The sequence below is a fragment of the Mobula birostris genome, chromosome 3 (genome assembly GCF_030028105.1).
Source record: "Mobula birostris isolate sMobBir1 chromosome 3, sMobBir1.hap1, whole genome shotgun sequence".
NCBI lineage: Eukaryota > Metazoa > Chordata > Chondrichthyes > Myliobatiformes > Myliobatidae > Mobula > Mobula birostris.
In genome coordinates, this window is record NC_092372.1 from 179,329,536 (window position 1) to 179,356,662 (window position 27,127).

At 41.1% G+C, this 27,127-nt stretch overlaps 1 protein-coding gene across 1 annotated transcript in view; it reads right to left on the minus strand.

Moving 5' to 3' along the window:
* The window catches only part of LOC140195713 (STEAP1 protein-like), a 29,140-nt gene extending 7,435 nt beyond the window's left edge, over positions 1-21,705 (minus strand). Inside the window, 5 exon segments of the mRNA XM_072254424.1 lie at positions 4,046-4,537; positions 10,919-11,014; positions 11,017-11,030; positions 11,489-11,573; positions 21,655-21,705. Coding sequence (XP_072110525.1) covers positions 4,046-4,537; positions 10,919-11,014; positions 11,017-11,030; positions 11,489-11,573; positions 21,655-21,705 — 738 coding nt within the window.
* Between the last annotated feature and the right edge of the window lie 5,422 nt (positions 21,706-27,127).

The following is a 27,127-nucleotide window of genomic DNA, read 5'->3' on the forward strand; positions in this document are numbered from 1 at the left end:
GTAAAGGGCTGCATTCTTTCCTCCAGAAAGGAAAACATCAATATCACATTGATTGCCTTGTATTTAGAGACATGGGGCAGAATTACATCACAAAATCTGAATCTGAACCAGGTTTATTATTACTAATATACAGTATGTCATGAAATGTGCTTTGCAACAGTACAGTGCATTACATAAAAAATTACTAAGTTACAATAAAAATATTAAAAAATACATAGTGCAAACAGAGAGGAGAAGGTAGTGTTCATGAGTACATTATCAGTTCCGAGATCTGATGGTAGAGGGGAAGGAGCTGTTCTTAAGATATTGAGTGTGTGTCTTCAGGCTGCCCTACCTCCTTCCTGATGGTAGTAATGAGAAGAGGGTATGTCCTGATTGGTGAGGGGCCTTAATGATGGATGCCATCTTCTTCAGACATCACCTATTCAAGAGGGCCTCAACGGTGGGAAGACTTATACCAATGATAGAGCTGGCAGAATTTACAATTCTCTGAAAACTTTTTCCAATCCTGTGCATCGATGTCTCCATAACAGACAGTGATGCAACCAGTCAGAATGCTCTCCATGAAACATCTGCAGAAATTTGCTAGTTTCTTTAGTGACATATCAACTGTCCTCAAAATCCTAATGAAATATAGTTGCTGGCACGGCCTTCTTCATATTTGCATCAGCATGCTGGGCCCAGGATAGATCATCAGAGATGTTGACACCCAGGAATTTGTAGCTGCTCACTCATGCCATGGCTGACTCCTCACTGAGGACTGGCGTGTGCTTGCTTGGGACTTCCTCTTTCTGAAGTTTACAATCAATTCCTTGGTCTTACTGACATTGGCTGCAACATTGTTCTTGCTACCCCACTCAACTAGCCAATTCATCTCACTCCTGTATGCCTCCTCCTTGCACTCCAGACCATCAGCACTAATAATCAATCATCCATTTATATTAATCCCATTTATTATTCTTCCCACATCTTATCAACTGCCCTTAGATTCCACCTGCACCAACAATGGAGATAACTCGCAGAGGCCAGTTAAGCTATCGACCTGCTCATATTTGGGATGAGAGGAAACCAGAGCATCAGGGTGGCCCAGCACAGTAACGGGGGAACGAGCAGACTCCCCACAGGCAGCACGAGAAGGCAAGATTGAACCCTGGTGACCAGTGCTGCAGCCGTACGCCTCTACTAGCTGTAAGGCCCTCTCGAGCCAGTTGTGTGCCTTTCTCTTGTGAGTCAGAGGTAAGTTGCTAGTGAGTGTTTTGCAACGATTTTAGGCGTTGCGCCTGCCCAAGTTGGAAAGCTGGCAGCATTATAGGTGTGGATATGAGGCTTGGAACAATGGTGAGCAGGTGATGGGGAATTTGTTCTGCCTGAAAGCAAAGGGAAGCCGCGGATACAATGCAGAAGTCAGAAGTTCAAGTCTGAGTGACGAATGCAGGAAGGAGGTTCTTTTTGGTGAAACTGACTGAGGAACATATATCATCCAGTAGACCAAGAGAATTCCTCTAATTAGCCTGTAGCACCAATGAGTTAATGTCTCGGATCATTGTCAGGGATAGGCAAGCTAAAGTGACCAACTTAGGAAATATTCACCACAATGATTCATTAATGTATTATGCAGAAATCAATGTGTATCCCACACCACAAAATATTCAGAACATTGTTGAAAACTTAACAAAATCCCAGTTGAAAAGAAATAAAGAAACTAAGGCATTCAGAATTTGAGAACTTGTATTATAATCAGAAGTGAAATAACTAGCTTGCTCAAAAAATGTCCTTCATGAAATGAATAACAGCAATGTAGTATTTGCGTGCTTAATTAAAATACTCTTAAAAGTACTTACGAAAGAAAGGAAGTATTAAGAAAGAAGCAAAAAGAAGTTGGATGGAAGACAAATTTAGGATAGACAAACAAGATTATTTTGGCAGCGGGGCCATTACAGCAAGGCATAATGGTTTTTGAACAGTTTTTCAGATCTTTTTATGACTGAATAAATGACATTAATTATGGTTTGATGGAAGGAAGGAAACTGTTAATAATAAGATAATGAATATTCAGGCAAGCAAAGGGAGAAGAGAGGTGAGAGAACATCATGGGCTTGTTTGAAAATACAATATCTTTAAGTCAACTATTGTAATAAGGAGGGTATAGATTGCTAAATGAAAGGACGTTTGATTAATTCTGTGAGGCTGTGGAAGGGCATTGTGGCGGCATAATTATGGAACAACAGAAGTTTACAAAAGTTATAAGATAGCCTAGAAAGCATTTACAAAGTCATTCTTGTGGTGATTAATTCACCGAGATTTCAGTAATGCAAACAGAAAAAGTATTCTTGCAGTGAAAAATAAGAGATAACTTTGGCATCAATGCAGATGTAGGGTATATGTTTTAGATATCAGTAAAAGAACATCAGTAGAAGCTGCTGCAGACTAAATATGAGGGGCGTGAATCGATTAGGAAATAACTGAGGGCATCAGTTTATCAATGCGGAGTTGTAGAATCTCCCAAACCTTGGACAGATATGCAGTTAGATTGTACAATAGCACGTCTGGATTAATGACAGCAACAACATTGAATGTTTTGCCATTCTTCAGCACACAGAAGCTACATGAAAGTGATGGAAGAAGTGAACCAACATCTTCCCAGCCTGTCAGGTAATTTTTGTCCTATCTGTGGAATGGAAGAGCCTCCAAATCCTCCATTGGCCTCATCATTCACCCCAGAACCAACAAAGCTGGAGAAAAGGCCTACAAAGACAGTTTGCTATCATCGATCTTCTCACTTATGATTTTGTTGATATCATTAACAATAGCATGTTGATGAAAAGAACAAAGGATATTAAACTCTAAAATCTCAATCAGTTCAAATGAAATATCTGAGATAAAAAAATCAGGATTCAAATTACAGTAAGCAAATTAAAATCATGGCTTTGGTTAATCGATGTTCACAACCTCATAAATCTTGAACTTTTACTCCAACTATTCACAACCATTTCATATATCACATAATTAGGTGTAAGGAAAAGAACTAGGGAAAAAGGAGAGAAGGGAGCACAGGAATGGGCTTATGTTCAGGGAGAGGAGAGAGTGAATTGATCAGTGAGACATTGAGCACGAGTGAGGCTGGAGATGCGCTTTTAGAAGATTAGTAAGAGTGGGGGCTGAAGAGCATGAGTTCTGAGAATGACGTTTGGAGGGGAGTGAATAGTGATGACTAAGAAGATGCTCATGGTCCCAAGGACTTTACGGTATGGAGTGTAGATTGGGGACAAACAGTTGGTCAGTGGCAATCTCCTTAAAAATAATTGTCTAGCTGGAAAAAGATGATGCACACCTCAGACTTGACAGAAGCAGTTTAAATAAGGCCACGTCCTCTTTAAATAATGTCAAACGTACCTCAAATCTTCGATCTGGTTAGCTGTAAGAGTCTGTGGTAACTTGTAAAGTATGAAGTCTGCTCAACTTGTGAGCCTTAACTCAAAATTATTTTGCAGGAGTGATTTCATAATATGCATGACTCACTATATCATTTTACACATTGAAGATCTGCATAACAAAATCCAGGGATGTAGTATTGGTGCACTGTGTATCTAGTCACATTTAGCAATAGAGTTTCTGGTAAAGTTCCATTGCAAGGCACACAAAAAAATTGTGTGTTACACAATACAATTTCAAGGTCAATATTCTTTCATGCCCCACTTGGGCTGAGATCCAGTTTGTGTTGAGCAGGACAAACCACAGGAGGATTTACAATAGCATGAAATGACTGAGGAGTCATCATCCCTAATGGAGGAAGCATTACAACATCCATAAATAGGCACAAACAGTCAATTTCATTCCTATAATTATGTAAAACCAAATGTTGTTGAGGTATGTGGCCGCATTCTGTGTCAACTAGCATTATATCCATGTTTGATGTTAAGTGTTGATCTAAAGAGCAGAAATTAATTTCACTTCCTAGGAAAGTATCAACCTTAATTTTAAAGCGATTTCACAAACTAGCCACATAAAACAAATTCAAACACCCTAATGTTGCAGCTCTTCTTACCTGCTGATAAGCCCAGTTCAGTAATTTATATCTATACGATCTTCTCATAGGATAGCACAGACTGAAGAATGCATGGAGAACAGCATAAAAAAAGCTGAGGAGTCCAAGTTGTTTCCGTGATAACATCCAGCAAGCTAGCCATTGAGGAAACTGTCTATACTTCGTGCCAAAGTAAAGTTGTAAAATGGCTGCCAAAATTCCTGGCAAATAAACTAAAGCCAAAAGTATGATGGCAACAACAGGCAGAACTTTGTTCATGACCAAAATCGGAATTTTATAAAATACATTTTTGTTTTCCATCATAAAGGGATGAATGATGTCCCTGAGCAAAGTGTAAATGAAAACAACTATGGACATGCTTCCAGCTAGTTTGATAGGAAAGCACCATTGAGGGAAAAGCTCCAGTTGTCTGTCCAGTTGTTGTGGATATTCAAAGTTATCAAAAGGAAGATGATTATATGATGCCAAATTTCCTGTTGATATTCTAGAATTCTGCAAAACAAATTAGCTAGAGTCAGTTAACAAATAGAAGAGGTGGACTAAAAGGTGAAATATTTATCTCAAGTTCTCCAGAACAAATGTACAGTTATGAGGACTCATTTGGGTGCAAGACATGCTTGACTTTCTGTGCGATATTTAGAACAGCCCCTGTTTCAGCCCTGCCGAAGGCTCTCGGCCCGAAACTTTGACAGTACTTTTTTCTGTAGATGCTGCTGCCTGGCCTCCAGCATTTTGTGCTTGTTCCTCAGATTTCCAGCATCTGCAGATTTTCTTTTGTTTCTGTTTCAATCCTACTTGGGCCCACTCTCTCAACTTACTTTCTGGTAGATAAAAGACTGCATTGGCACCAACCCTTCATTCGTACCAACTTCAGGAGTTTCCTCACTTCTGCTGTCACTTTCCATCTTGCACTTGCCTCCAAATCCATCCACCTTTAGCTCTTTTCCTATCTTTCAGCATATCTCCAGCTCTGTCTCCGATGATAGGTTAACCACCAACATACACTACAAGCTTACAGTGTCTGATAGCCATCTTGATTATATTACTTCCCACTCTGTCTCCCCTGAAGCTTTCAATACGTTTTCTCATTTCCGTCATCTCCATCCATTGGCTTCAATAGTGGGACATTGCATTTGGGTGCCTATGAAATGCCACCCTTCTTCAAAACCATGGCTTTTCCCCCTCTACAACAGTGGACAGAGGTTTTGGCCACATTTCATCTAATTGCCACACCCATGTACTCCCCAGGATTTTCAGCTGTGTATGTGCCACCTGAAGGCTGCTTGTGCAGATGATGCACATATGCAACATCTGTGTCAAGGTTACTTCAGCATTACTTAAATGGGTCCTCCCCAAGCAGGTGAAAACCCAATGGCTGGGAACCACAAGACCACCATCACAGCTGATTTATTATCACTCTTAACACCATTCTCCTTCCTTCTCCATATTTCAGTTATGACCCCTTTAAATAATGTACTTTGGTAGTCTCTTATTCAGGCCTTCTCCTAGATCTCAACCCTTGCCTGAACAAACCCCATCCCAGGTTTGACTACCTGCATCTTATCATCTATAATTAAGACATCTGCTAAGCTCTGTGCAGCAATGGAGGCATGAGTCTAACAGGAACACACTTCTAAAAAATGATGTCACAACCATAATAGAATAATTGCCCAAGGTTATATCTTTTGAGGATCTATAATTTCATAAAATGTTAAGTTGTAAAGGCCATTTAGTCTACATCAATTACAACAGTATTTACATCAACTACAGATTTGCTCTAATTTTGGCAGTTTCTCTACAGATTGGAACTTTAATCAAACTGTTCTAAATTTCCACTATTTCAATATTTATCTATTTGGACATACTGATTTCTTTGTTAATGGTTTAAAAATTTTGTTTAACGATGTCCTCATTTTTTCACATAAAATAATTATTCTGAAGAATCTTATTCAGAGATTATCCCCAAAAATGCTTTGGGAATTGCCACTTTTCTCTCCATACTATCCCATTACAGTTTAAATTTGAAAGTTCATAGCTGCCTGAAAGTAGTAACACAAGTGGATCAGGTGGTACAGAAGGTATACAAAATACTTGCCTTCGTCGGTTGGGGCATTGAGTATAACAGGCAAGAAGTCATGTTGCAGCTGTCTAAAACTGTCTAAAACAGGCACAATTGCGACACTGTGAACAGTTCTGGGCACCACACTGTAGGAAGGATGTGGAGTCTTTGGAGAGGACATAGAAGTGTTTAACATGATGTTGTCTGGATTAGAGTGTGTTAGTCATAAGGGGAGGTTGAACAGACTTGGATTGTTTTCACTGGAGTGTTGGTGGCTGAGGGGAGACCTGATGGAAGTACCGTACATACAGTTATGAAACACAGTTTAGATAGTCAGAATCTTTTGTCAAGGCTGAAAGGTCAATTACTAAAGGATATTAGTTGAAGTTGAGAGGGAGAAAGTTTAAAAAAGATTTGTGAGGCTTTTCATTTTACTGAGCCACATGCCAGGGAAAGTGATGGAACAGATATGATAATGACGTTTAAAGTGCAGTAACAAGCAGGGAATATTGTGATATGGACCATGTGCACGTCGAGAGGATTAGTTTAGATTGGTATCATGGTCGACACAGGCTTCATAAACTGATGGGCCTGTTCCTGTGCTGTAACGTTCTGTTCTATAATTTAATAGATACAATTTGTGATAGTTTATATTAAGTACTATTTTAAGGAGTTGTATTACTCTAATCATTAAACTACAAGGCAAAGCTCTTTCTAAGTTGATGTAATTCATGAGAGAATTATACAGGAAGACATGCACATTTAAAATGATAGTCCAAATCCAATGTAATAACTACAATGAAATATAATACAGGCCATTGTGTACACATCCTAAGTATCAAATCATGACATAAATGTCTTTAGGCAATGTCAAGGCTTAAAAGGAATTGTATACAGAAAATTCAGTTTGAAATATGTGCCCTCCAAAATTATTTACATGAATGCAAATGAGGGAAGACTTGCTTGACCTTATTCACTAAAATAAAACATATCAAATGCAAGCTTAAATGAATTCAGGATTTTTCCTTTCATCCCATTTCGAATGTCAACATTTCTATCCTTGATTTTTTTTCCCCAAAAATCTGCTCAAGACATATTTATCAGCAGTTTTACATAACATCCCTCATCACACTCATTTAGAATTAGGCATAAATCATACCTGTGCAGATAGCCTTGGATTAAATTAAGACACAGGAGTTCTGATTTTTAAGAATGTAGTCAAGGTGACATGATGTACATGACCTCATGTAATCTCACTGTTCTACTGACTCATTTACATTTTATGCTGAACATAACAATGGAAACTTAATCCACACTGGTATATTAGACAACAAACAGGAAAAAAACTGGCTCATTGCTTAAGCAATTATTTCCTCTTAACTGTGCATACAATATCCGCCATTTACATTATAGCTAAAATAAAATATATTTTAAAAGTATATTCTTCTGTTCATAAAAATATATCCACAGGAAACATTCATTAATTAAACCAAAGCTTTGTGAAATAACCTGCTAAATTATGACTAGAGAATTTACATAATTCATTGCAATTTGCATTGACCTACTCAGTGTATTTTTGCCCCCTTTCCTGTGCACATCACTGTCATTTGGCATTGGTCCTGTGGGGAGACCTGCAGTGGAGCGGAGGGACAGACGAGTGAGCATCAGTCTTCCGCCTCCTCTCACAACATCGCAGCCGCAACATGCAAGCACAGGCATCCAAAACTTACTGATCATCAAATGGATGATAGCAGTTGGTTCTCCACAAAACTGCTGCCTGTGAGCAAACATGAATAGGCTCCATGTGGAGTCTATAACACTGTACTTCTCAGATTTATAGTGGGAGTCTGTAAGACTGGAATATCCGACCATTAGAAGTCAAGTTGAAATAAGCCATCTGGCGCCAAGTGCCTGTTTTACTATCCAATAAAATCAAAAATTATTCTTTAGATCACTACCAATATGCAGGTTCAACAAGCATTTAGGAAGGCAAACAGTAGGGTTGTCTTTGTTGCAAGAGGCTTTGAGTATAAGAGTAGAAACACTGACCCAGTGAGACTGGAACAGTGTATATATTTGGACTCCCTGTATAAGAAAGGAGATGTGTCTGATCAAGAAAGTGCAATGAAGATTTACCAAATTGATATGTGGAATGGTGGGATTGTCAATTGTAGAGATATATCATGGAGACTGGGTCTCTAATCTCCAAGGTTCAGATAGGGAGCTGATGCTTCTTTTGTCTGTGGTGTCCATCTCTGGGGGTGGGGTGGGGGGAGGAATGGTCACAGATTCAGGGTGATGGCATGAGAAGAAATGTCTTTATCTGGGGGATGCCGATGGAGAAGTTCTCGGGGAGATTCATGAGAATGATCCCAGAAGTGAAAGGGTTAACATATGAGGAGTGTTTGATGACTCTGGGCCTGTACTTGCAGGAGCTTAGAAGAATGAGGGGGATATCTCATTGCAACCTATCCAATATTGAAAGGCCTAGATAGAAATGATCTGGAGAGGATGTTTCCTGTGGAGGGCAAGTCTTGGAACGGAGGGTAAGTCTTGGAACAGAGGGCACAAACTCAAAATAGAAGTACATCCCTTTAGAATAGAGATGAGGAAGAATTTCTTTAGCCAAAGAGTGGTGAATCTGTAGAATTCACTGCCACAACCAGCTGTGGAGGCCAGGTGATTGGGTATATAGGTTCATGATTAGTAAGGGTGTCAAAGATATGGGGAGGGAGATGGTTGGAGAATGGGTTTAAGAGTAAAATAAATCAGCCATGATGGAATGGCGGAGCAGACCCAATTGTCTGAATGGCCTTATTTTGCTTTTATGTCTTATGGAATCTCTGGAATTCTTTACTCAGGAGCCTAAATCATCAGGGCATTCAAACAGGGAGGAAATAAACATATGAAAGATCAGGGAATTACAGTTCTTGAGGAAGTGGCACAAAAGAGGAGTTTATGCCTGGGTCAGATTAGCCATGATGAAATTAAGACCATAAGATATAAGAGCGAATTTTGACTATTTGGCCCATCGAGTCTCCTCAACCATTCATCACAGCTGATTCTTTTTCCCCCTCAGCCTCAATCTCCTGCGTTCTCTCAGTATCCCTACATGCCCTGATCAATCGAGAATCTATCAACCTCTGTCTTAAACATATGTAAAAACTTGGCCTTCACAGCCAACTGTGGCAATGAATTCCACAGATTCATCACTCTCTGGCTGAAGAAATTCCTCTTCATCTCTGTTCTAAAAGAATACACCTCTATTCTGAGGCTGTGTCCTCTGGTCCTAGACTCTCCCATTATAGGAATTGCCCTCTCCACATCCACTCTATCAAGGCCTTTCAACATTCCATAGGTTTCAACTAGGTCACTCCTCATTCTTCTGGATTCCAGTGAATACAGACCCAGGGACATCAAGCGCTCTTCATATGACAAGCCACTGAATCCTGGAATCATTTTTGTGAACCTCCTTTGAATCCTCTCCAGTTTCAGCACATTCTTTCTAAGGGGCCCAGAACTGTTCACAATACTCCATGTGGGTCCGCACCAGCACTCTACAAAGCTTCAATACTAATTCCTTGCTTTAATATTCTAGTCTTCTTAAAATGAATGCTAACATCACATTTGCCTCCCTAATCACCAATATGACCAATTAAACCAATTTCCCCCGGAATTAATAAAGTATGTCTATGACTATGACATGCAAATTAACCTTTAGAGAATTTTGCACAAGGGCTCCCAAGTCCCTTTGCACCTCAGATTTTTGAATTTTCTCTCCATTTAGCAAATAGTCTATCCTTTTATTTTTCTACCAAAGTGCATGACCATGCACTTCATCCCTGTCTTCCATCTTCCACACTTTGTCAATTCTCCTAATCCGTCTCAGTCCTTCTGTAACCTTTGTTTCCTCAAAACTATCCACCCCTCCATTTATCTTCATATCATCCGCAAACTTTGCAACAAAGCCATCAATTCCATCATCCAAATCATTGACATATAACGTAAAAAGATTCAGTCCCAACACAGACCCCTGTAGAACATCACTAGTAGTACCATATGAGGAACGTCTGGCAGCTCTTGGGCTGTATTTCCTGGAGTTCAGTAGAATTGGGGGGGGGCTGGGAACTCATAGAAACACTCTGAATGTTAAAAGGCCTGAACGGATTAGATATGGCAAAGTTATTTCCCATGGTAAGAGATACTAGAACAAGAGGGCACGACTTCAGGATTGAAGGACGTCCATTTAGAACACAGTTGCATTGAAATTACTTTAGTCAGAGGGTGGTAAATCTGTGGAATTTGTTGCCACGAATAGCTGTGGAGGCCAAGTCATTGGGTGCATTTAAGGCAGAGATAAATAGGTTCTTGATTAGCCAGGGCATCAAAGGGTATGGGGAGAAGGCAGGGGAGTGGGGATGACTGGAAGAATTGGAAGAATTGGATCAGCCCATGATTGAATAGTGAAACAGATTTGATGGGCCGAATGGCCTACTTCTACTCTTATAGTTACTTATATATTGATACCTATCGTGACTAAACAACCGGTTGGGGCAAAGACCGGCGGGGTTTCATTCCCCTCTTTATTAAGGGAGACTGGGTGCACCTGGTCTTTTCACTTCAGGTTTATCAGCCTGGGCAAGTTTCAGGACTATCGCCAATGGTAATTACAGTCACCTTTGGAAAACAAAAACATCTGCTCATATTCTGTATATTTCAGAATGAGAGTCTCAAACTATAACATTGCTTGGAAAAGTTTGTCAAACTTTCAATAAACAACACTTCTGAATGAAATTAGTTCTATTCTATCTCACCCTTCTTATGTCGCCTGCTCCACATGTAGACAACTCCATTGAATACATTTCACTTTCTTCATCGCGCGCAGAGCAAGCACTCTCAACATCCATTGGGATTCAGTATTAATACCTGGAAAATATCAGTAAAACTATGTGCATTATCGCAGGTTCTAGCACAAACTCAAACCGAGCATAACCCTTTAAAGCGCCATGATTTTAGTCACAGACAAAAAAGAAGCAATCGCTCAAATACATCCGAAATTAAAAGTCTAGAACAGGAGACATTTTACAGTTGGATGAAATTGGATTGTCAAATGAAATAAATGTAACAAACACCAGCCGAACCATTCGCGCCGAGTCTCCTGTGTGCGGCTAACTCACAACTCCACCGATTTGTTCTTTACCCGAGCACCACCGTGGCGTTTCTGTACGGCAAAAGACAGCAAAGAGTAACAGGAAGAGTGAATCAGATTAACCAACTTATTGTCCCGCGCTTTCCCAAGTGCTGTCAGCCGGAATCAAGCATGTGAATGAGATAGGGAAAGACCCTTATCAGTTCTAAACTTCTTCGCCTGCAGTGAAACTTACCGGAGCGTAGGTCACGTTCATTCCATTCTCTGTCATTCACTTTCTCCAAACCACACCCTCCTACAACTTGATTGGCCCAGGCACCCTGTCAATAACAGCCACCCAAAAAGTCAGTATTACTTATTCCGGGCGGCCTTGCAAATTACAACATATCTATCAGGAGCTGAACTGTCCCGCAGCGTAATGTGTTCGTACTTGGATGCAATAAATATCAGCAAAAGCTGCCTTCAAATTGAAAACATATGTCCAAGATAATGAGACCTTGAAGGCGCTATATAAATGCAAGTCTACATTTCGTACCATGCTCGAATTAATCTTCACTTTTGTACCAGAAATTACAGTGTGATTAATTACATAGCAATGTAAGTTGTGAGGTGATCGGCATCGCCTTTGGCTTCATAAAAATAACATTTCTAAAATGTCCACATGGTCATTCCCACCTAAAACTGGTGATTATGTGTGGTAGATAATCTCCCTAAAAATACACGCATATTATCCATCAGTTTCTCAAACACTGGTAATAGGCGCGAGTCTCATTCCTTCCGATTGTGTGCTGTTTTAGGAAATGTTAAAGATAGATGATTTCTCATAAACTGCAAGTCTGATCATGATGCTTGCTTAGCCCTTCGCTCTGCACTCTGCACCCGGAGGGCCGGGACATCGGGTGAACACACACCAGTCTTCTTTGTGGGGTCAGCAGTGGAAAGGAGGAGCCGCTTCAAGTTCCTTGGTATCAGCTTCTGCCAACATCAGGTTGAGCCAGATGTTGAAAGGTGTGAGGGAAGAGAAATGAGTTCAGTTACAATTACAAGGGAGAAAGTGCTCAAAAAGTTGAAAGACCTAAAGGGTACATAAGACTCTTGGAGCAGGTGAATTGCATCCTAGGGTTCTGAAAGAGGTAGCAGTAGAGATTGTGGAGGCATTAGTAATGATCTTTTAAATAAATCATTGAACTCTGGCATGGTGCCAGAAGACTGCAAATTTGCAAAGGCCACTCCACTGTTTAAGAAAGGAGGAAGGCAGCAGGAAGTTATAGATCATTCAGCATGACCTCAGTGGGTGGGAAGATTGTTAAGGATGAGATTATGGAGTACTTGGTGACACAGGACAAGACAAGACAAAGTCAGCATGGTTTTCTTAGGGGAAAATCTGGCCTGATGAAGTTGTTGGAATTCTTTGAGATGATTACAAGTAGGATAGATAAAAGGAGATGTAGTGGATTTTGTAGATTTGGACTTTTAGAAGGCCTTTGACAAGGTGCTACACATGAGGCTACTTACTAACTTAAGAGCCCATGGTATTACAGGAAAGTTACTAACATGGCTGATTGGTAGGAGGCAGCGAGTGGGAATAAAAAGGATCCTTTTTTGGTTGACTGCCAGTAACTAGTGGTGTTGCGCAGGGGTCAATATTGGGACTGCCTCTTTTTATGTTGTAAGATAATAATTTAGATGATGGCTTTGTTGCCAAGTTTGCTGGTGATACAAAGATTGATGGGGGGCAGGTAGTGCTGAGGAAATAGGTAGGCTGCAGGAAGATTTTGACTGAGCAGGAAAGCGGCAGATGAAATACAATGTTGGATAATGCATGGTCATGTCCTTTGGTAGTAGAAATAAATGTGCAGACTATTTTCTAACTAGGCAGAAAGTCCTAAAATCTGAGATTCAAAGGGACTTGGGAGTCCATTTGCAGAACACCCTAAAGGTTAATTGTAGGTTGAGTCGGTGGTGAGGGAAGCAAGTGCATGTTAGCATTCATTTCAAGAGGTCTAGAATACAAGAGCAGGGATGTGATGCTGAGACTTTATAAGGTACAGTCAAGGCCTCATCTTGAGTATTGTGAACATTTCTGGACTCCTCATCTAAGAAAAGATGTGCTGGCATTGGGGAGGGTTCAGAGAAGGTTCATAAGGATGATTCCAGAAATGAAAGGGTTATCGTAGGAGGAAAGTTTGATGGCTTTGGGTCTGTACTCACTGGAATTTAGAATGATGAGGGTGGATTTCCTTGAAACCTTTCAAATGTCCAAAAAAAAACAGAAGAGCCGATTGTGGATTGCAGGTGGAATGGAGACAGGCTCACCCCAACCAAAATCAATAAGTCTGCAGCTGAGAGGGTGAGTAGTTTCAAGTTCCTCAGTATACACATCACCAGTGACCTAACCTGGCCTGTGCACACTGGCTGTGTGGCAAAAAAGCACAACACCATCTCTTCCACCTCAAGTGACTGAAGTAGTTCGATATGAGCCCCCAAATCCTCAAGACCTTCTACAGATACACTATTGAGAGCATCCTGACTGGCTGCATCACCAGCTGGAATGGGAAATGCACCAACTTCGATCGCTGGGCTTTGCCCAGCACATCTATGGATGTGAACCTCCCTCCATTGACAGCCCAGCACATCTATGGATGTGAACCTCCCTCCATTGAAGACATTTACAGCTGCAGGTGCAAAAAGAAGGCCTGGAAGATCGTCGGGGACACCAGTCACCCAACCACAAACTGCTTCAAATGTTTCCAGCTGGCAAATGGTACCATGGCATTTAAAGCCAGGCTCTGGTGACAGCTTCTTTCTACAAGCCATTAGATTTATAAATTCACATGTCTGTACATTGCAACAGAATCATAAGGCAAAGATTTTTATTCCCTGCTGTTGTGGGATGGATGTAAGACTTAAATAAATTCAAATTCAAAATGTTGAAAGGCCAAGACAGAGCAGATGTGGAAAGGATGTCTCCTATGGTGGGGGAGTCCAGGACAAGAGGGCACAGCCTCAGGATAGAGGGGCGTCCATTTAAAACAGAGATGCGGAGAATTTATTCAGACAGAGGAAGGTGAACTTGTGGAATTTGTTATCACAGGCAGCTGTAGAGGCCAGGTCGTTGGGTGTATTTAAGGTAGAGCCTGATAGGCTCTTGATTGGACATGGCATCAAAGGTTACAGGGAGAAGGCCGGGGAGTGGGGCTGAGGGAGGAACAAAAGGATTCAGCCATGATTGAATAGGGGAGCAGACTCAATGGTCTAATTCTGCTCCTATGTCTCATAGTCTTCTCAGAGTATCTATCCTGAGCTCAACACATTGATACAATCATGAAGAAGGGGCCAGAGGCTTGATGAGATTTGTTTTGTCACTGAAGACTAGCAAATTTCTATAGGTGTAGGGTGGAGAGCATTCCGACTGGTTGCATCAGCGCCAGTCATGGAGGCTCCAGTGCACAGGATTGCTAGAGCCAACAGAGGCCTGCAGACTCAGGCAGGTCCGTCACTGTCAAGCCTTCCACACCACTGAACAAAGCAGCAACCGTCAAGGGCCCCCACCATCCAGGCCATGATCTCCCTGGCTGCTGCATTGGGAAGGAGGTACAGTCTTAGTTTCCGCACCACCAAGTTCAGGGATTGTTATTACTCTTCAACCATCAGACCCCTGAAACAATGTGAATGACTTCACCCAACACTGGACTGCTTCACAACCTATGGATTCACTTTCAAGGACTCTATAAGTCATATTCTCATATTATTTATTTATTTACTAATTTATTATTTTTTATTTTTTTTATTTTCACAGTTTGTCTTCTTTTGGCAACTGGTTGTCAGTCTTTGTGTGTTGTTTTTCATTGATGATGTTGTACTTGTATATTCTACTGTGAATTCCTGCAAGAAAATGAATCTCAGGGTGGTATATGGTAACATATACTACTTTGATAATAAATTTATTTTGAATTTTCAACTCTCTCCAACACTGAGGATATATTCAAAAGATGGTGCCTCAAGCAGGTGGCATCCTTGATTAAAGACCCTCACCATCCGGGACATCCTTACTACTACTGGGGAGGGGGAGGCACACCTCTTTCATTTACCCCTCTTCTGGGTTTTTATTTGCTAATTCTTTTCTTGGATTGGGTGCATAAATACATTTCTGGATGGCACATCCATTGAGATCTAAACAGTCAATTTTTCTCCACCATCATCATCTCCCACATTCAGCTACTTGAAGATATGTGACTGCAGATGCTGAAATCTGTGTGGATTGGCACCTCACTGACAATTAGCATTCGTGCTCCACAGGGATGTATGTTTAGTCCACTGCTCTACTCTCTCTACACCCACGACTGTGTGGCTAGGCATAGCTCAAACACCATCTATAAATTTGCTGATGATACTATTATTGTTGGCAGAATTTCAGTTGGTGACAGAATTTCAGGAGTGAGATATACCAGTCAGTTGATTGGTGTCGTGTCAACATCCTTGCACTCAATGTCAACAAGACCAAAGAGTTGATTGTGAACTTCAGGAAGGGTAAGATGAGGGAACACAAACCAATCCTCACAGAGGGATCAGAAGTGGAGAGAGTGAGCAATTTCAAGTTTCTGGGTGTCAATATCTCTGAGGTCCTAGCCTGGAATCAACATAATAATGCACCTTTAACGAAGCCAAGAGAGCGGCTGTATTTCATTAGGAGTGTGAGGAGATTTGATTTGTTAAGCAGAACACTAGAAAACTTCAGCATATCTGCAGTGGAGAGCATTCTGACTGGCATCATCACCATTTGGTATTGGAGTGGGGGGAGGTGTGACTGCAATTGCAGAAACTTGTAAAATTAGTCAGCTCCATCACGAGTACCAGTCTCCGTACTATCCAAGACATCTTCAAGGATCAGTGTCTTAGGAAGGGTGCCCTCTTCACAATGTTACCATCAGGAAGGAGGTACAGAAGTCTGATGACACCCCCTCAGTGATTCGGGAACAGCTTCTTCCCCTCTGCCATCTGATTCTTAAATGGACACAACCCATGAACAAGACCTCACTACTGTTTATTTCTGTTTTTTTGGACTACTTATTTTGACTTAACTATTTAATAACATATAAATACTTAATTAAACTATTTTTTCTCTTTATTTATTTATCATATATTTCGTTATACTGCATCCATAAAGTTAACAAATTTCACGACATATGCTGGTGATGTTAAATCTGATTCTAAGCTGGAGTGAGAAGTGAACTACTGGGGTAAACATTTGTGTATGCCCGTATATGGCTATTTTTGACTTTGCAATCTCAAACCTGATACAGGATCTCGATCTGAAATGTTGACCATCCCTTTGCTTCCATTGGCCCAGCTTGTTCGTTGCTTTAAGCCACTTGTTAAGTTTGTTCATTAAAGGCAGTCATCGCCCAACGAGCTGGAGGAATAAACTAAGGGCCAATGGTTCAGGTGGGTACAAGCTTGATCTTAAATAGACCTTTCTAAAAGCATTTCAGTGTTGAAACTAAATGAGATCACATGTTTTAGCATGCTAAATTTTTGTAGGATTATATTGTGCTAACTTAGATCAAAGCTGTTTGCATTTTTATGTTAATTATCTTTCATAGAATCATAACAACATACAGCCCAGCTTAAAATTGCTGACCATAACTCCATTTGCCTGCAGCAGGACTTTTCTACCTAATTACTCATTCAAATGCCTTTTGAACTTTGGAATTATATCTGTCTCTTCCACTTACTTTGGTAACTCGGTCCAGTTATTCAACACTCTCTGTGTGAAAAACTTACCCCTTAGATCTCCTTCAAATTTCTCCAATCTCATGTTAAACCTCTGACCTGGAAAAATAATTCTGATTATCTGTTCTGCCTATACCCTTCACAATCTTGTAAAATCCTTATCAAGCTCTTATAAACTGCCCATCCCCCATATGAGTCATCTGTTGTCGGCCCCCAACCAACACATATTCCACTCTCCCCTCCTACCCCTCCTCACAGTCCCCCACCCTGCTCTCATGACTATACCCCTTCCCCACATGAAACCACCATGGTGGGCTTCACAGCTGAACAGGTGAGAAGACAGCTGAAATGTCTCAAACCAAGCAAGGCTGCAGGACCGGATGGTGTCAGTACCAGGGTGCCCTTCAGCTATGTGGAGTACTTCGCCATGTCTTCAACCTGAGCCTGAGGCTCCGGAGGGTTCCTGTACTGTGGAAGACATCCTGCCTCGTCCCTGTGCCGAAGACGCCGTGCCCCAGTGGCCTCAATGACTACAGACTGGTGGCATTGACCTCCCACATCATAAAGACCTTGGACAGGCTTGTTCTGGAGCAGCTCCGGCCTATGGTTAGGCCACACTTAGATCCCCTCCAGTTCGCTTACCAGTCCCGATTAGGAGTTGAGGATACCATCGGCTACCTGCTGAACTGTGTCTACGCCCACCTGGCCAAGCCAGCGAGCACTGTGAGGGTCATGTTTTTTGACTTCTCCAGTGCATTCAACACCATCCGCCCTGCTCTGCTGGGGGAGAAGCTGACAGCGATGCAGGTGGATGCTTTCCTGGTGTCATGGATTTTTGATTACCTGACTGGCAGACCACAGTACGTGTGCTTGCAACACTGTGTGTCTGACAAAGTGATCAGCAGCACTGGGGCTCCACAGGGAACTGTCTTGTCTCCCTTTCTCTTCACTACTTACACCTCAGATTTCAACTACTGCACAGAGTCTTGTCATCTTCAGAAGTTTTCTGATGACTCTGCTCAGGGTGTCTGACCCTCCAAGGGAGGAGTTGTAATGTTTGATGGCCACAGGCAGGAATGACTTCTTATGACGCTCTGTTCTGCATCTCGGTGGAATGAGTCTCTGGCTGAATGTACTCCTGCGCCCACCCAGTACATTATGTAGTGGATGGGAGACATTGACCAAGATGGCATGCAACTTGGACAGCATCCTCTTTTCAGACACCACCGTGAGAGAGTCCAGTTCCATCCCCACAACATCACTGGCCTTACAAATGAGTTTGTTGATTCTATTGGTGTCTGCTACCCTCAGTCTGCTGCCCCAGCACACAACAGCAAACATGATAGCAGTGGCCACCACAGACTCGTAGAACATCCTCAGCATCGTCCAGCAGACGTTAAAGGACCTCAGTCTCCTCAGGAAATAGAGACGGGTCTGACCCTTCTTGTAGACAGCCTCAGTGTTCTTTGACCAGTACAGTTTATTGTCAATTCATATCTCCAGGTATTTGTAATCCTCCACCAGCCTATCCAGCCTATCTAATTTCCTCATATTACTACAGCCCTCCATTCTGGCACAACTCTGCTCATTGTGGTTAAACATAGACACTCAGGGATTGGAGGTGTCTAGGCTGGTGGCTGACACAAGTTAATTTTGAGAAGCAGGAACTTTTTCCTACAGTTACGATCCGATTCATGAATGTCAATGTTGTTTTATGTACTTACTGGTTCCACAAGAGGGGAAAGGTCTAAACTTTTAGGAAGGGATACGAAAACTTTCCAACTAATTCACAGAGGGTAGCACATTATATAATCAAGTGGCCACTTTATTGGGTACACCTGTACACCTGCTTATTAATGCAAATATCTAATCAGCCAATCATGTGGCAGTAACCCAATGCAGAAAAGCATGCAGGCATGGTCAAAATGTTCAATTGTTGTTGAGACCAAACATCAGAATGGGAAAGAAATATGATCTAAGTGACTTTGACTGTGGGATGATTGTTGGTGCTAGATGGGGTGGTTTGTGTATCTTACAAACTGCTGATCTCCTGGGATTTTCACACGTAACGGCTTACAGAGAATAGTGTGGAAAACAAACAAAAAATCCAGTGAGTGGCAGTTCTGTGGGCAAAAACACCTTGTTAAAGAGAAGTCAAACAAAAATAGACTGGTTGAAGCCAACAGGAAGGTGCCGGTAACCCAAATAACCACACATTAGAACAGTGGTGTCCAGAAGAGCATCTCTGAACACACAACACGTTGGACCTTGAAATGGATGAGCACTGCAGCAGGAAACCACAAGCATACACACAGGAATACACTCAATGGGCAGTTTATTAGGTAAAGGAGGTACCTAATAAAGTGACCACTGAGTGTATATCTCAGCAAGTTGGACAGAAACTACTGTTGCAATAATTCACTACTTGCAAAGTAACACTTCTGCTTCTTGACTCTCCAGTTTAAGACTGTAAATTATTGTCAGAAACACTGGTGATAATAACTTATTGCATTTACATGTAATTATTTTGATTGCTATTCCATAAATTACATTTAATGATTTTAAGATGGACTGCAACAAAGGGAAATGAATAGCAACACAAAAACTGCAGGTAACAGAATCAGGAGCAAAAAAAAAAAACCCAAAACTGCTGGAAGAATGTAGCAGCTCATGCAACGTCTATGGAGAAAGAAATTGTTAACATTTCAGGTGAGACCGTGCATCGGGACTGAGAGTGGAGAGGGGAGAATAGTCAGAATAAGGAGGAGAGGGGATGAGCTGAGGAGCTGGTGGCTGATAGTTGGACCAAACTGATAGGTGGGGGATAACTGGCAAATTGACTCAGATGAGGGGGCTGGTGGAGGGGGGCACAGGTGGAATTTAGGAGAAAGACACAGGTGAATAATAAGTGAAGCAGACAATAGAAGAAAGGGGACAAATGAAGCCAAATAGTGGGAAGGAAGGATGAAGGTGGAAAGAGTTTCTGGATGATGATAAGCAAGAACACAAAGTCCACCCGTGCTGGAATTTGATAAGTAAGGAAGATGATAATGGATAAAGGACTGATATGTTATAGAAAAGGCTTCTCATTATAATACTTGTAACAGAGTTGCATAATGGTATCACATAGTTACCAAAATCAGAATGATCTTGTATTACCCTATCATCATATGTTGAGGTAGGTATGTAATGCACTATAATAAATTTCTAAAAGAAGTAAAGCTATTCATTGAGTTCCACAACTTAGTATAGATGTCTTTGTGAGAAGGAGTAATGATTTTTTAAAAATAAGTCTACAAAATTGAACCAATCAAAATATACAGGGGAAACAATTATGGCAGACTAAATCCATTACAATTTCTAAACCAATGTTGACAAGAACAGGAATGATTTCCTAGAAATGATGCTGCGTCAAAGTGCATTGTTTGCAATGAACTAATGACAATTACAGTTGTAGTGATGAAGGGAATAAGTATATGTAGCTCTGAACAGGACTCAAAGTCAGGTCAAGTCAATGATCAGGTGTAGGGAAGGGTGAGGGAAGGTGATGATCAGCAAAGCAGCCCGAAATCAAGTAATCAGTGGGGATGGGGCCTCCAGCATGCAGAGATGGGAGGGGTAGTGAATACAATTGTCTTGAAGACCTGGTAAGGGCCTGCTGTTGGGTCAGCAATCAGGTACGATATTAGGAGAGCTGGGGTTACGGGGAAGATTAGGAACCTTCCACACTCCATCAGGAACCTCCATGGATTATCAGGCTGATAGCCTTGGTGAACTGGAAGATCAGAAAGAGTGAGGAAGCTGGGGAATCACTGTGCTGAGTGCCAACTGATTGGTAGTTGGTAGAGAAAGCAGAGGAGATCCATAGCAATGGGAACACTCACAAAATGCTGGAGGAACTCAGCAGGTCGTGCGGCATCCATGGAAATGATCAGTCAACGTTTTGGGCCGGAACCCTTTGTCAGGACTGATCGTTTCCACAGATGCTGCCCAACTGAATTCCTCCGGCGTGTTGTGAGTGTTGCTTTGACCCCAGCATCTGCAGATTATTTTGTGTTTACGTAACAATGGGAAAGTGTCTCGGGGAAAAAATGTAAATATGAGAGTTACCTTAATGTTAATCTCAGGAGAACAACACTGACCTTTCCAGTCTGTGCACTTGACTAATTATAGTGCAGAAATAGGCCATTTGACTCAAGGAATTCATCCTGGCTTCAGCCAAGAGTGATCTAGTAAGTCATCATCTGATCTTCCCTTCTAGCCTTGCATGTTTCTTTTCACTTTCATGTTTCTATCCAATTTCGTTTTAAACAAAATGATCACACTATCAGGCAGTGAATTTCAGATTATGATTACCAACTGTATGTAAAAGGATATTTTCTCAATCTCACCTCTAGCCCTCTGATCCTTGAATTTTCCATCAGTGGAAATAATTTCATGTCACTCATTTTCTGTATAATCCTGGTGAGTTTTGAAACATCCTTCCAAGTCACCTTCCAATTATTTCTCTTCTAAGGAGAAAAGTTTCACCTAACTACCTACATAACTCCATTCCTTGATCTCTGGGGACCATTCTGCAAAATCTATTCTAAACCTTTTCAAGAAACTTGATATTGTTCCTGTGGTGAGATGAGCTTTACCATTGAAGCCATTTTTGTAAATACCTACCGCAACTTCTTGGTCAAAGTTTGAGACAATACTGCAGTTGGCATTGATCATTATGGGTAAGGAAGCAGCAAAAGTTTATTATCTCTCAAATAAAATAATGAATGTTATTTTAGTCTAGTGTCTCGAGTCATCACCTTTAAGATTTTGTACATATTTAAATATAAATGCAATACTGCACTGAATGTAGTCTTACTTCCAAATGGAGTCAGGCTGATTGTGAAATCTCTCAACTTACAGTAATAATAATTAATTCTGAGGAAAAAAGTGTCCTAAAATATAGAAATGTGAAAGCAGGATTAGGAATTAGATGTATTAGTAAAAGGGATTGTACGTGAATGTGGATAACGAATAATGTATAACAGCAATAGCAAACTGATGTGAAAGGAAATTAAATTTAGCCCTACAATTGCCTGAGGCATTCTATTCTCGATAATGTCATGCATAAAGCTAAAAAATTAAATTAATTGGAGCTGCGGATGAGCTTTTTGATGCAAAATTGAAAAAGATTGAGAAATGCCTGAATTATACTTAAATAAGACCCTAAGACCATAAGACATAGGAGCAGAATTAGGCCATTTGGCCCATCGAGTCCTCCCTGCCATTCAATCATGACTGATCCCTTTTTTCCCTCTCCTCAGACCCACTCTTCAGCCTTCTCCCTGTAACCTTTGATATCATGTTCAATCAAGAAACTATCAAGCTCTTCCTAAGGTATACCCAATGATCTCATCTCCGCAGCTGCCTGTGGTAACAAATTCCACAAATTCACCACCCTCTGGCTAAAGAAATTTCTCTACATCTTTGTTTTAAACGGACGCCTCTCTATCCTGAAACTCTGCCCACTTGTCCTAGACTCCCCCACACCATGGGAAACATCCTTTCCACATCTACTATGTTTAAGTCTTTCAACATTCAAAAGGTTTCAATGACATCCCCCCTCATCCTTCTAAATTCCACAAGTACAGGCTCAGAACCATCAAATGTTCCTCATATTATAACCCTCTCATTCCTGGAATCATCCTGGTGAACCTCCTCCAAACCCTCTCCAATGCAGCACATCTTTTCTTAGGTAAAGAGCCCAAAACTGTTCACAATAATCAAGGTGATGGCTCACCAGTGCCTTATAAAGATTCAGCATCACATCCCTGCTCTTATATTCTAGACCTCTTGAAATGAATGCTAACAATGCATTTGCCTTCCTCACCACCGACTCAACCCGCAAGTTAACCTTTAGTGTGTTTTGCACAAGGACTCCCAAGTCCTTTAGCATCTCAGATTTTAGGATGTTCTCCCATTTAGAAAATAGTCCTGCTATTTATTTCTTCTACCAAACTGCTTACGATGCATTTTCCAACATTGCATTTCATTCCTCACTTTCTTGCCCATTCTCCTGATCTCTCTAAGTCCTACAGAACACTATCCTTCCTGTTTCCACAACACTATCTGCCCCTCCACCTATCTTTGTACCATCTGAAAACTTGGCAATAAAGCTATCTATTCCATCACCTAAATCATTTATATACAGCATAAAAAGAAGCAGTCCCAACAGCAACCCCTGCTGAACACCACTGGTCACTGGCAGCCAACCAGAAAAGGATCCTTTTGTTCCCATTCGTTGCCTCCTATCAATCTACCAATGCCCTAACCATGCCAATAACTTTCCTGTAATACCATGAGCTCTTAACTTGGCAAGCAGCCTTATGTGAGACATCTTGTCAAAGGCCTTCTGAAAATCCAAATATACAACATTTACTGCATCCCCTTTATCTAACTTATTTGTAATCTCCTCAAAGAATACTAACAGGTTTGTCAGGCAAGACTTTCCATTAAGGAAACCATACTGATTTCGTCCTATCTTGTTCTGTGTCACCAAGTACTCCATAATCTCATCCATAACAATTGACTCCAACATCTTCCCAACCACTGAGGTCAGGCTAACTGGTCTATAATTTCCTTTCTGCTGCCTCTCTCCTTTCTTAAAGAGTAGAGTGACATTTCCCAGTCCTCTGGAACCATGCCAGGGTCTAATGATTCTCGAAAGATCATTACTAGTTCCTCCACAATCTCTACCGCTACCTCTTTCAGATCCCTAGCTTGCAATTCATCTGGTCTGGGTGATTTATGTACCTTTAGGTCTTTCAGCTTTTTGAGCACCTTCTTTTACTAGTAACTACACTTATGTCTCTCACATCCTTTAACACCTGGAACACTGCTATTGTCTTTCACAATGAAGACTGATGCAAAATACTCATTTAGTTCACCTGCTATCTCTTTGCCCCAATTATTTTTTCTCTGGCCTCATACTATATTGGTCCTATATCCACTCTCATCTCTTTTTTTATTTTTTATATACTTGAAAAAGCTTTTTCTATTCACCTTGATATCATTTGTTAGCTTGCTTTCATATTACATCTTTTCCTTCGTAATGATTCTCTTAGTTGTACTCTGTAGGTTTTTAAAAGCTTCTCAATCCTCTATCTTCCCACAAATTGTTGCTTTATTATATGCCCCCTCTGTTGCTTATGTATTAGCTTTGAACTCCCTTGTCAGCTATGATTGTACTATTTTGCCATTCTTTGTTTTTGGAATACATCTATCCTGCACCTTCCTCATTTTTCCCAGAAACTCACACCATTGCTGCTCTGCTGATACCCTGTCAACATCTTCCAATTTACTCCAAACAACTCCTCTCTCATAGCAATATAACTTCCTTTACTCCACTGAAATACTGCTACATCAGACTTTACTTTTTCCCTATCAAATTTCAAGTTGAACTCAATCATATTGTGATCACTGCTTTCGAAGGGTTCTTTTACCTTCAGCTCTCTAGTCGCCTCTGGTTCATTACATAACACCCAATCCAGTATAGCTGATCCCCTATTAGACTCAATGACAAGCTGCTCTAAAAAAAACCATCTCATAGGCATTCAAGAATTTCACTCTCTTGAGATCCATCCCTCCAATACAATGCGTAACCTTGGACATTCAGCTCCCAACTACAGCCATCCTTCAGCCATGATTCAGTGATGGCCACAACATCATACCTGACAACCATTAATAGTGCAACAAGAACATTCAGCTTATTTCCTATACTCCGTGCACTGGCATATAACTCTTTGAGTACTGTTTTTGCTGTCCTTTTTGATTCTGCATCACTAATACATGGATACTCATCCTCTCATCTGCCTGCCCTTCCTAACAGTCTGACTGCACAATCTTTTTTTTAACATCCTTCCTATCCTGAGTCCCTTCACTCAGGTTCCCATTCCCCTGCTAATTCCCCAACAGCTCTAACAAACCTGCCCACGAGAATATTGGTTCCCCTTGGGTTCAGGTGTAAACCGTCCCTTTTGTACAGGTCATACCTCCCCCAGAAGAGATCCCAATGATCCAAGAACCTGAAGCCCTGCCCCCTGCACCAGCTTCCCAGCCATGCATTTATCTGCCAAATCATCCTGTTTCTACCCTCACTGGTGCATGGTACAGGTAGCAATCCAGAAATTACTATCCTTGAAGTCCTGCTTCTCAGCTTTCTGCCTAGCTCTCAAAATTGCCTCTTCAGGACCTCTTTGGTTTTCCTTCCTTTGTTATTGGTACCAATATGTATGAAGGCATTTGTCTCCTCTCCCTCCTTCTCCAAAATGCTGTGGATGCAATCCGAGACATCCCTGACCCTGACACCAGGGTGTCCCATTCATGTCCACAGGACTTCTAACAATTGAGTCCCCTATCACTACTTCTTCCCTCTTCTCCCTCTTTCCCTTCTGCATCATGGACCCATGCTCAGTGCCAGTAACCTGGTCTCCATGGCATTCCCCTGGGATGTCATCCCCCCTCAACAATATCGAAAACGGTATACTTATTATTGAGAGGAATGATCACAGAGGTGCTCTGCCCTCACTGCCTATTCATCTTCCCATTCCTTGTCCTGACAGTCAGCCAACTGCCCACCCCCTGCAACTTAGAAGTGACTACTTCCCTGTAACTCTGATCGATTATCTCCTTACTCATCCAGCTGCTGCTCCAGATCCCTGACACAGTCCTCAAGGAGCTGCAGCCGGAAGCACTTTACGCAGGTGTAGTTCCCTACATTCAACATGAAGACCACACAACGGGCATTTTAACTACACCGAGTACTCCTGACAGTAAGAACAAAAGGGAAACTTAATAGAAACTTATCCGGACAACTTACCAGAGCCAATGCCTCTTCTGATCTGAAGTCTCCTTTGAACCAATGGAATTGTGTGAACAATCCTATTTCTAATCCTTTATCAAATGAGTCAGAATATTTCTTTGATTTGCCCTTGAGCTGCTTAAGTGCATTGAATTAAATAGATTAGGAAATGGTTTTGCTGTAGAATGCAGATGTAGATAAATGCAAGGCAGACAAGCACAGCAATCTGTTGAAGGACCAAGGGCAGTGGAGTAGTGCAACGGTCGGCGTAATGCCTTATCCTGCCATCGATCTGAGTTAAACGTCCTTTGTTGTCTTTAAGCAGTTTATGCATTCTCCCCATGACCACCTGGGTTTCCTGTGGGTGTTTTGCTTTCCTTGCACGTTTTGAAGTTGCCTGAGTCAGGTGGGCATGCTATGTTGGCACTGGATGCACAGTGACACTTGTGGGCTACCCCTGCACAGCTTTGGACTGTGTTGGTCATTGACGCAAACAACGCAATTCACTGTATGCTTCAATACTTCGATGTATATGTGACAAATAAAGCTAATCTTTCCTTCTTTCTACTAGTCAACACACGCTGTACAAAGAACCAAGAATTAAATTACACTCTTGTCATTCATGCTACATTTGAAAATATCTTCAGCTTTTGAGGGAATGGAATTCTTCTGCTGTATAATAGCCATTCATATGTTGTTGCATATTTAATATTTAATATTTCAGTAATATGAAGTCAAGTGAATTTTATTGTCATTTAACTACATACATGTATATAACATATATAATGTACTGGTTATAGAAACGAGACAACATTTCTCCGCACCAGGCTGTAAAGCATAGTAAATATTTGAGTAATATTGTAAATATATTGTTAGATTAAGCATTCTTTGTTGTTTATATAATGCAATGTGGGTTATATGTAAAAGTACATAAATGGCATACATCATCACGCTCCTATGTGATACGTGCACCTCGCTTAAAGTAAAAACAAACTAAGTCCTGTTCTCTGGCTCCTGTCCTTTCCTTTCAATCAGTTTAATGTTTTGGAGTTACAAAACATAACAGATGCCATTGAATTTTGTATAGTTATTATTAATCTCATGTTCTATTCTGACAAATAAACAGTATAACTTCTAATCGAGAAACGTTCTTCCATTGAATTCAGCATCAAAACATTATTGATGAGATGATCATGATCACTCACTAGCACAATGAAATAAGAATAGTCCTGCTATCTGCAAGAGTCTTTTGTAAAGGTCCATTGAGGACAATTTTACCAGAGATATTGCTAAATATTA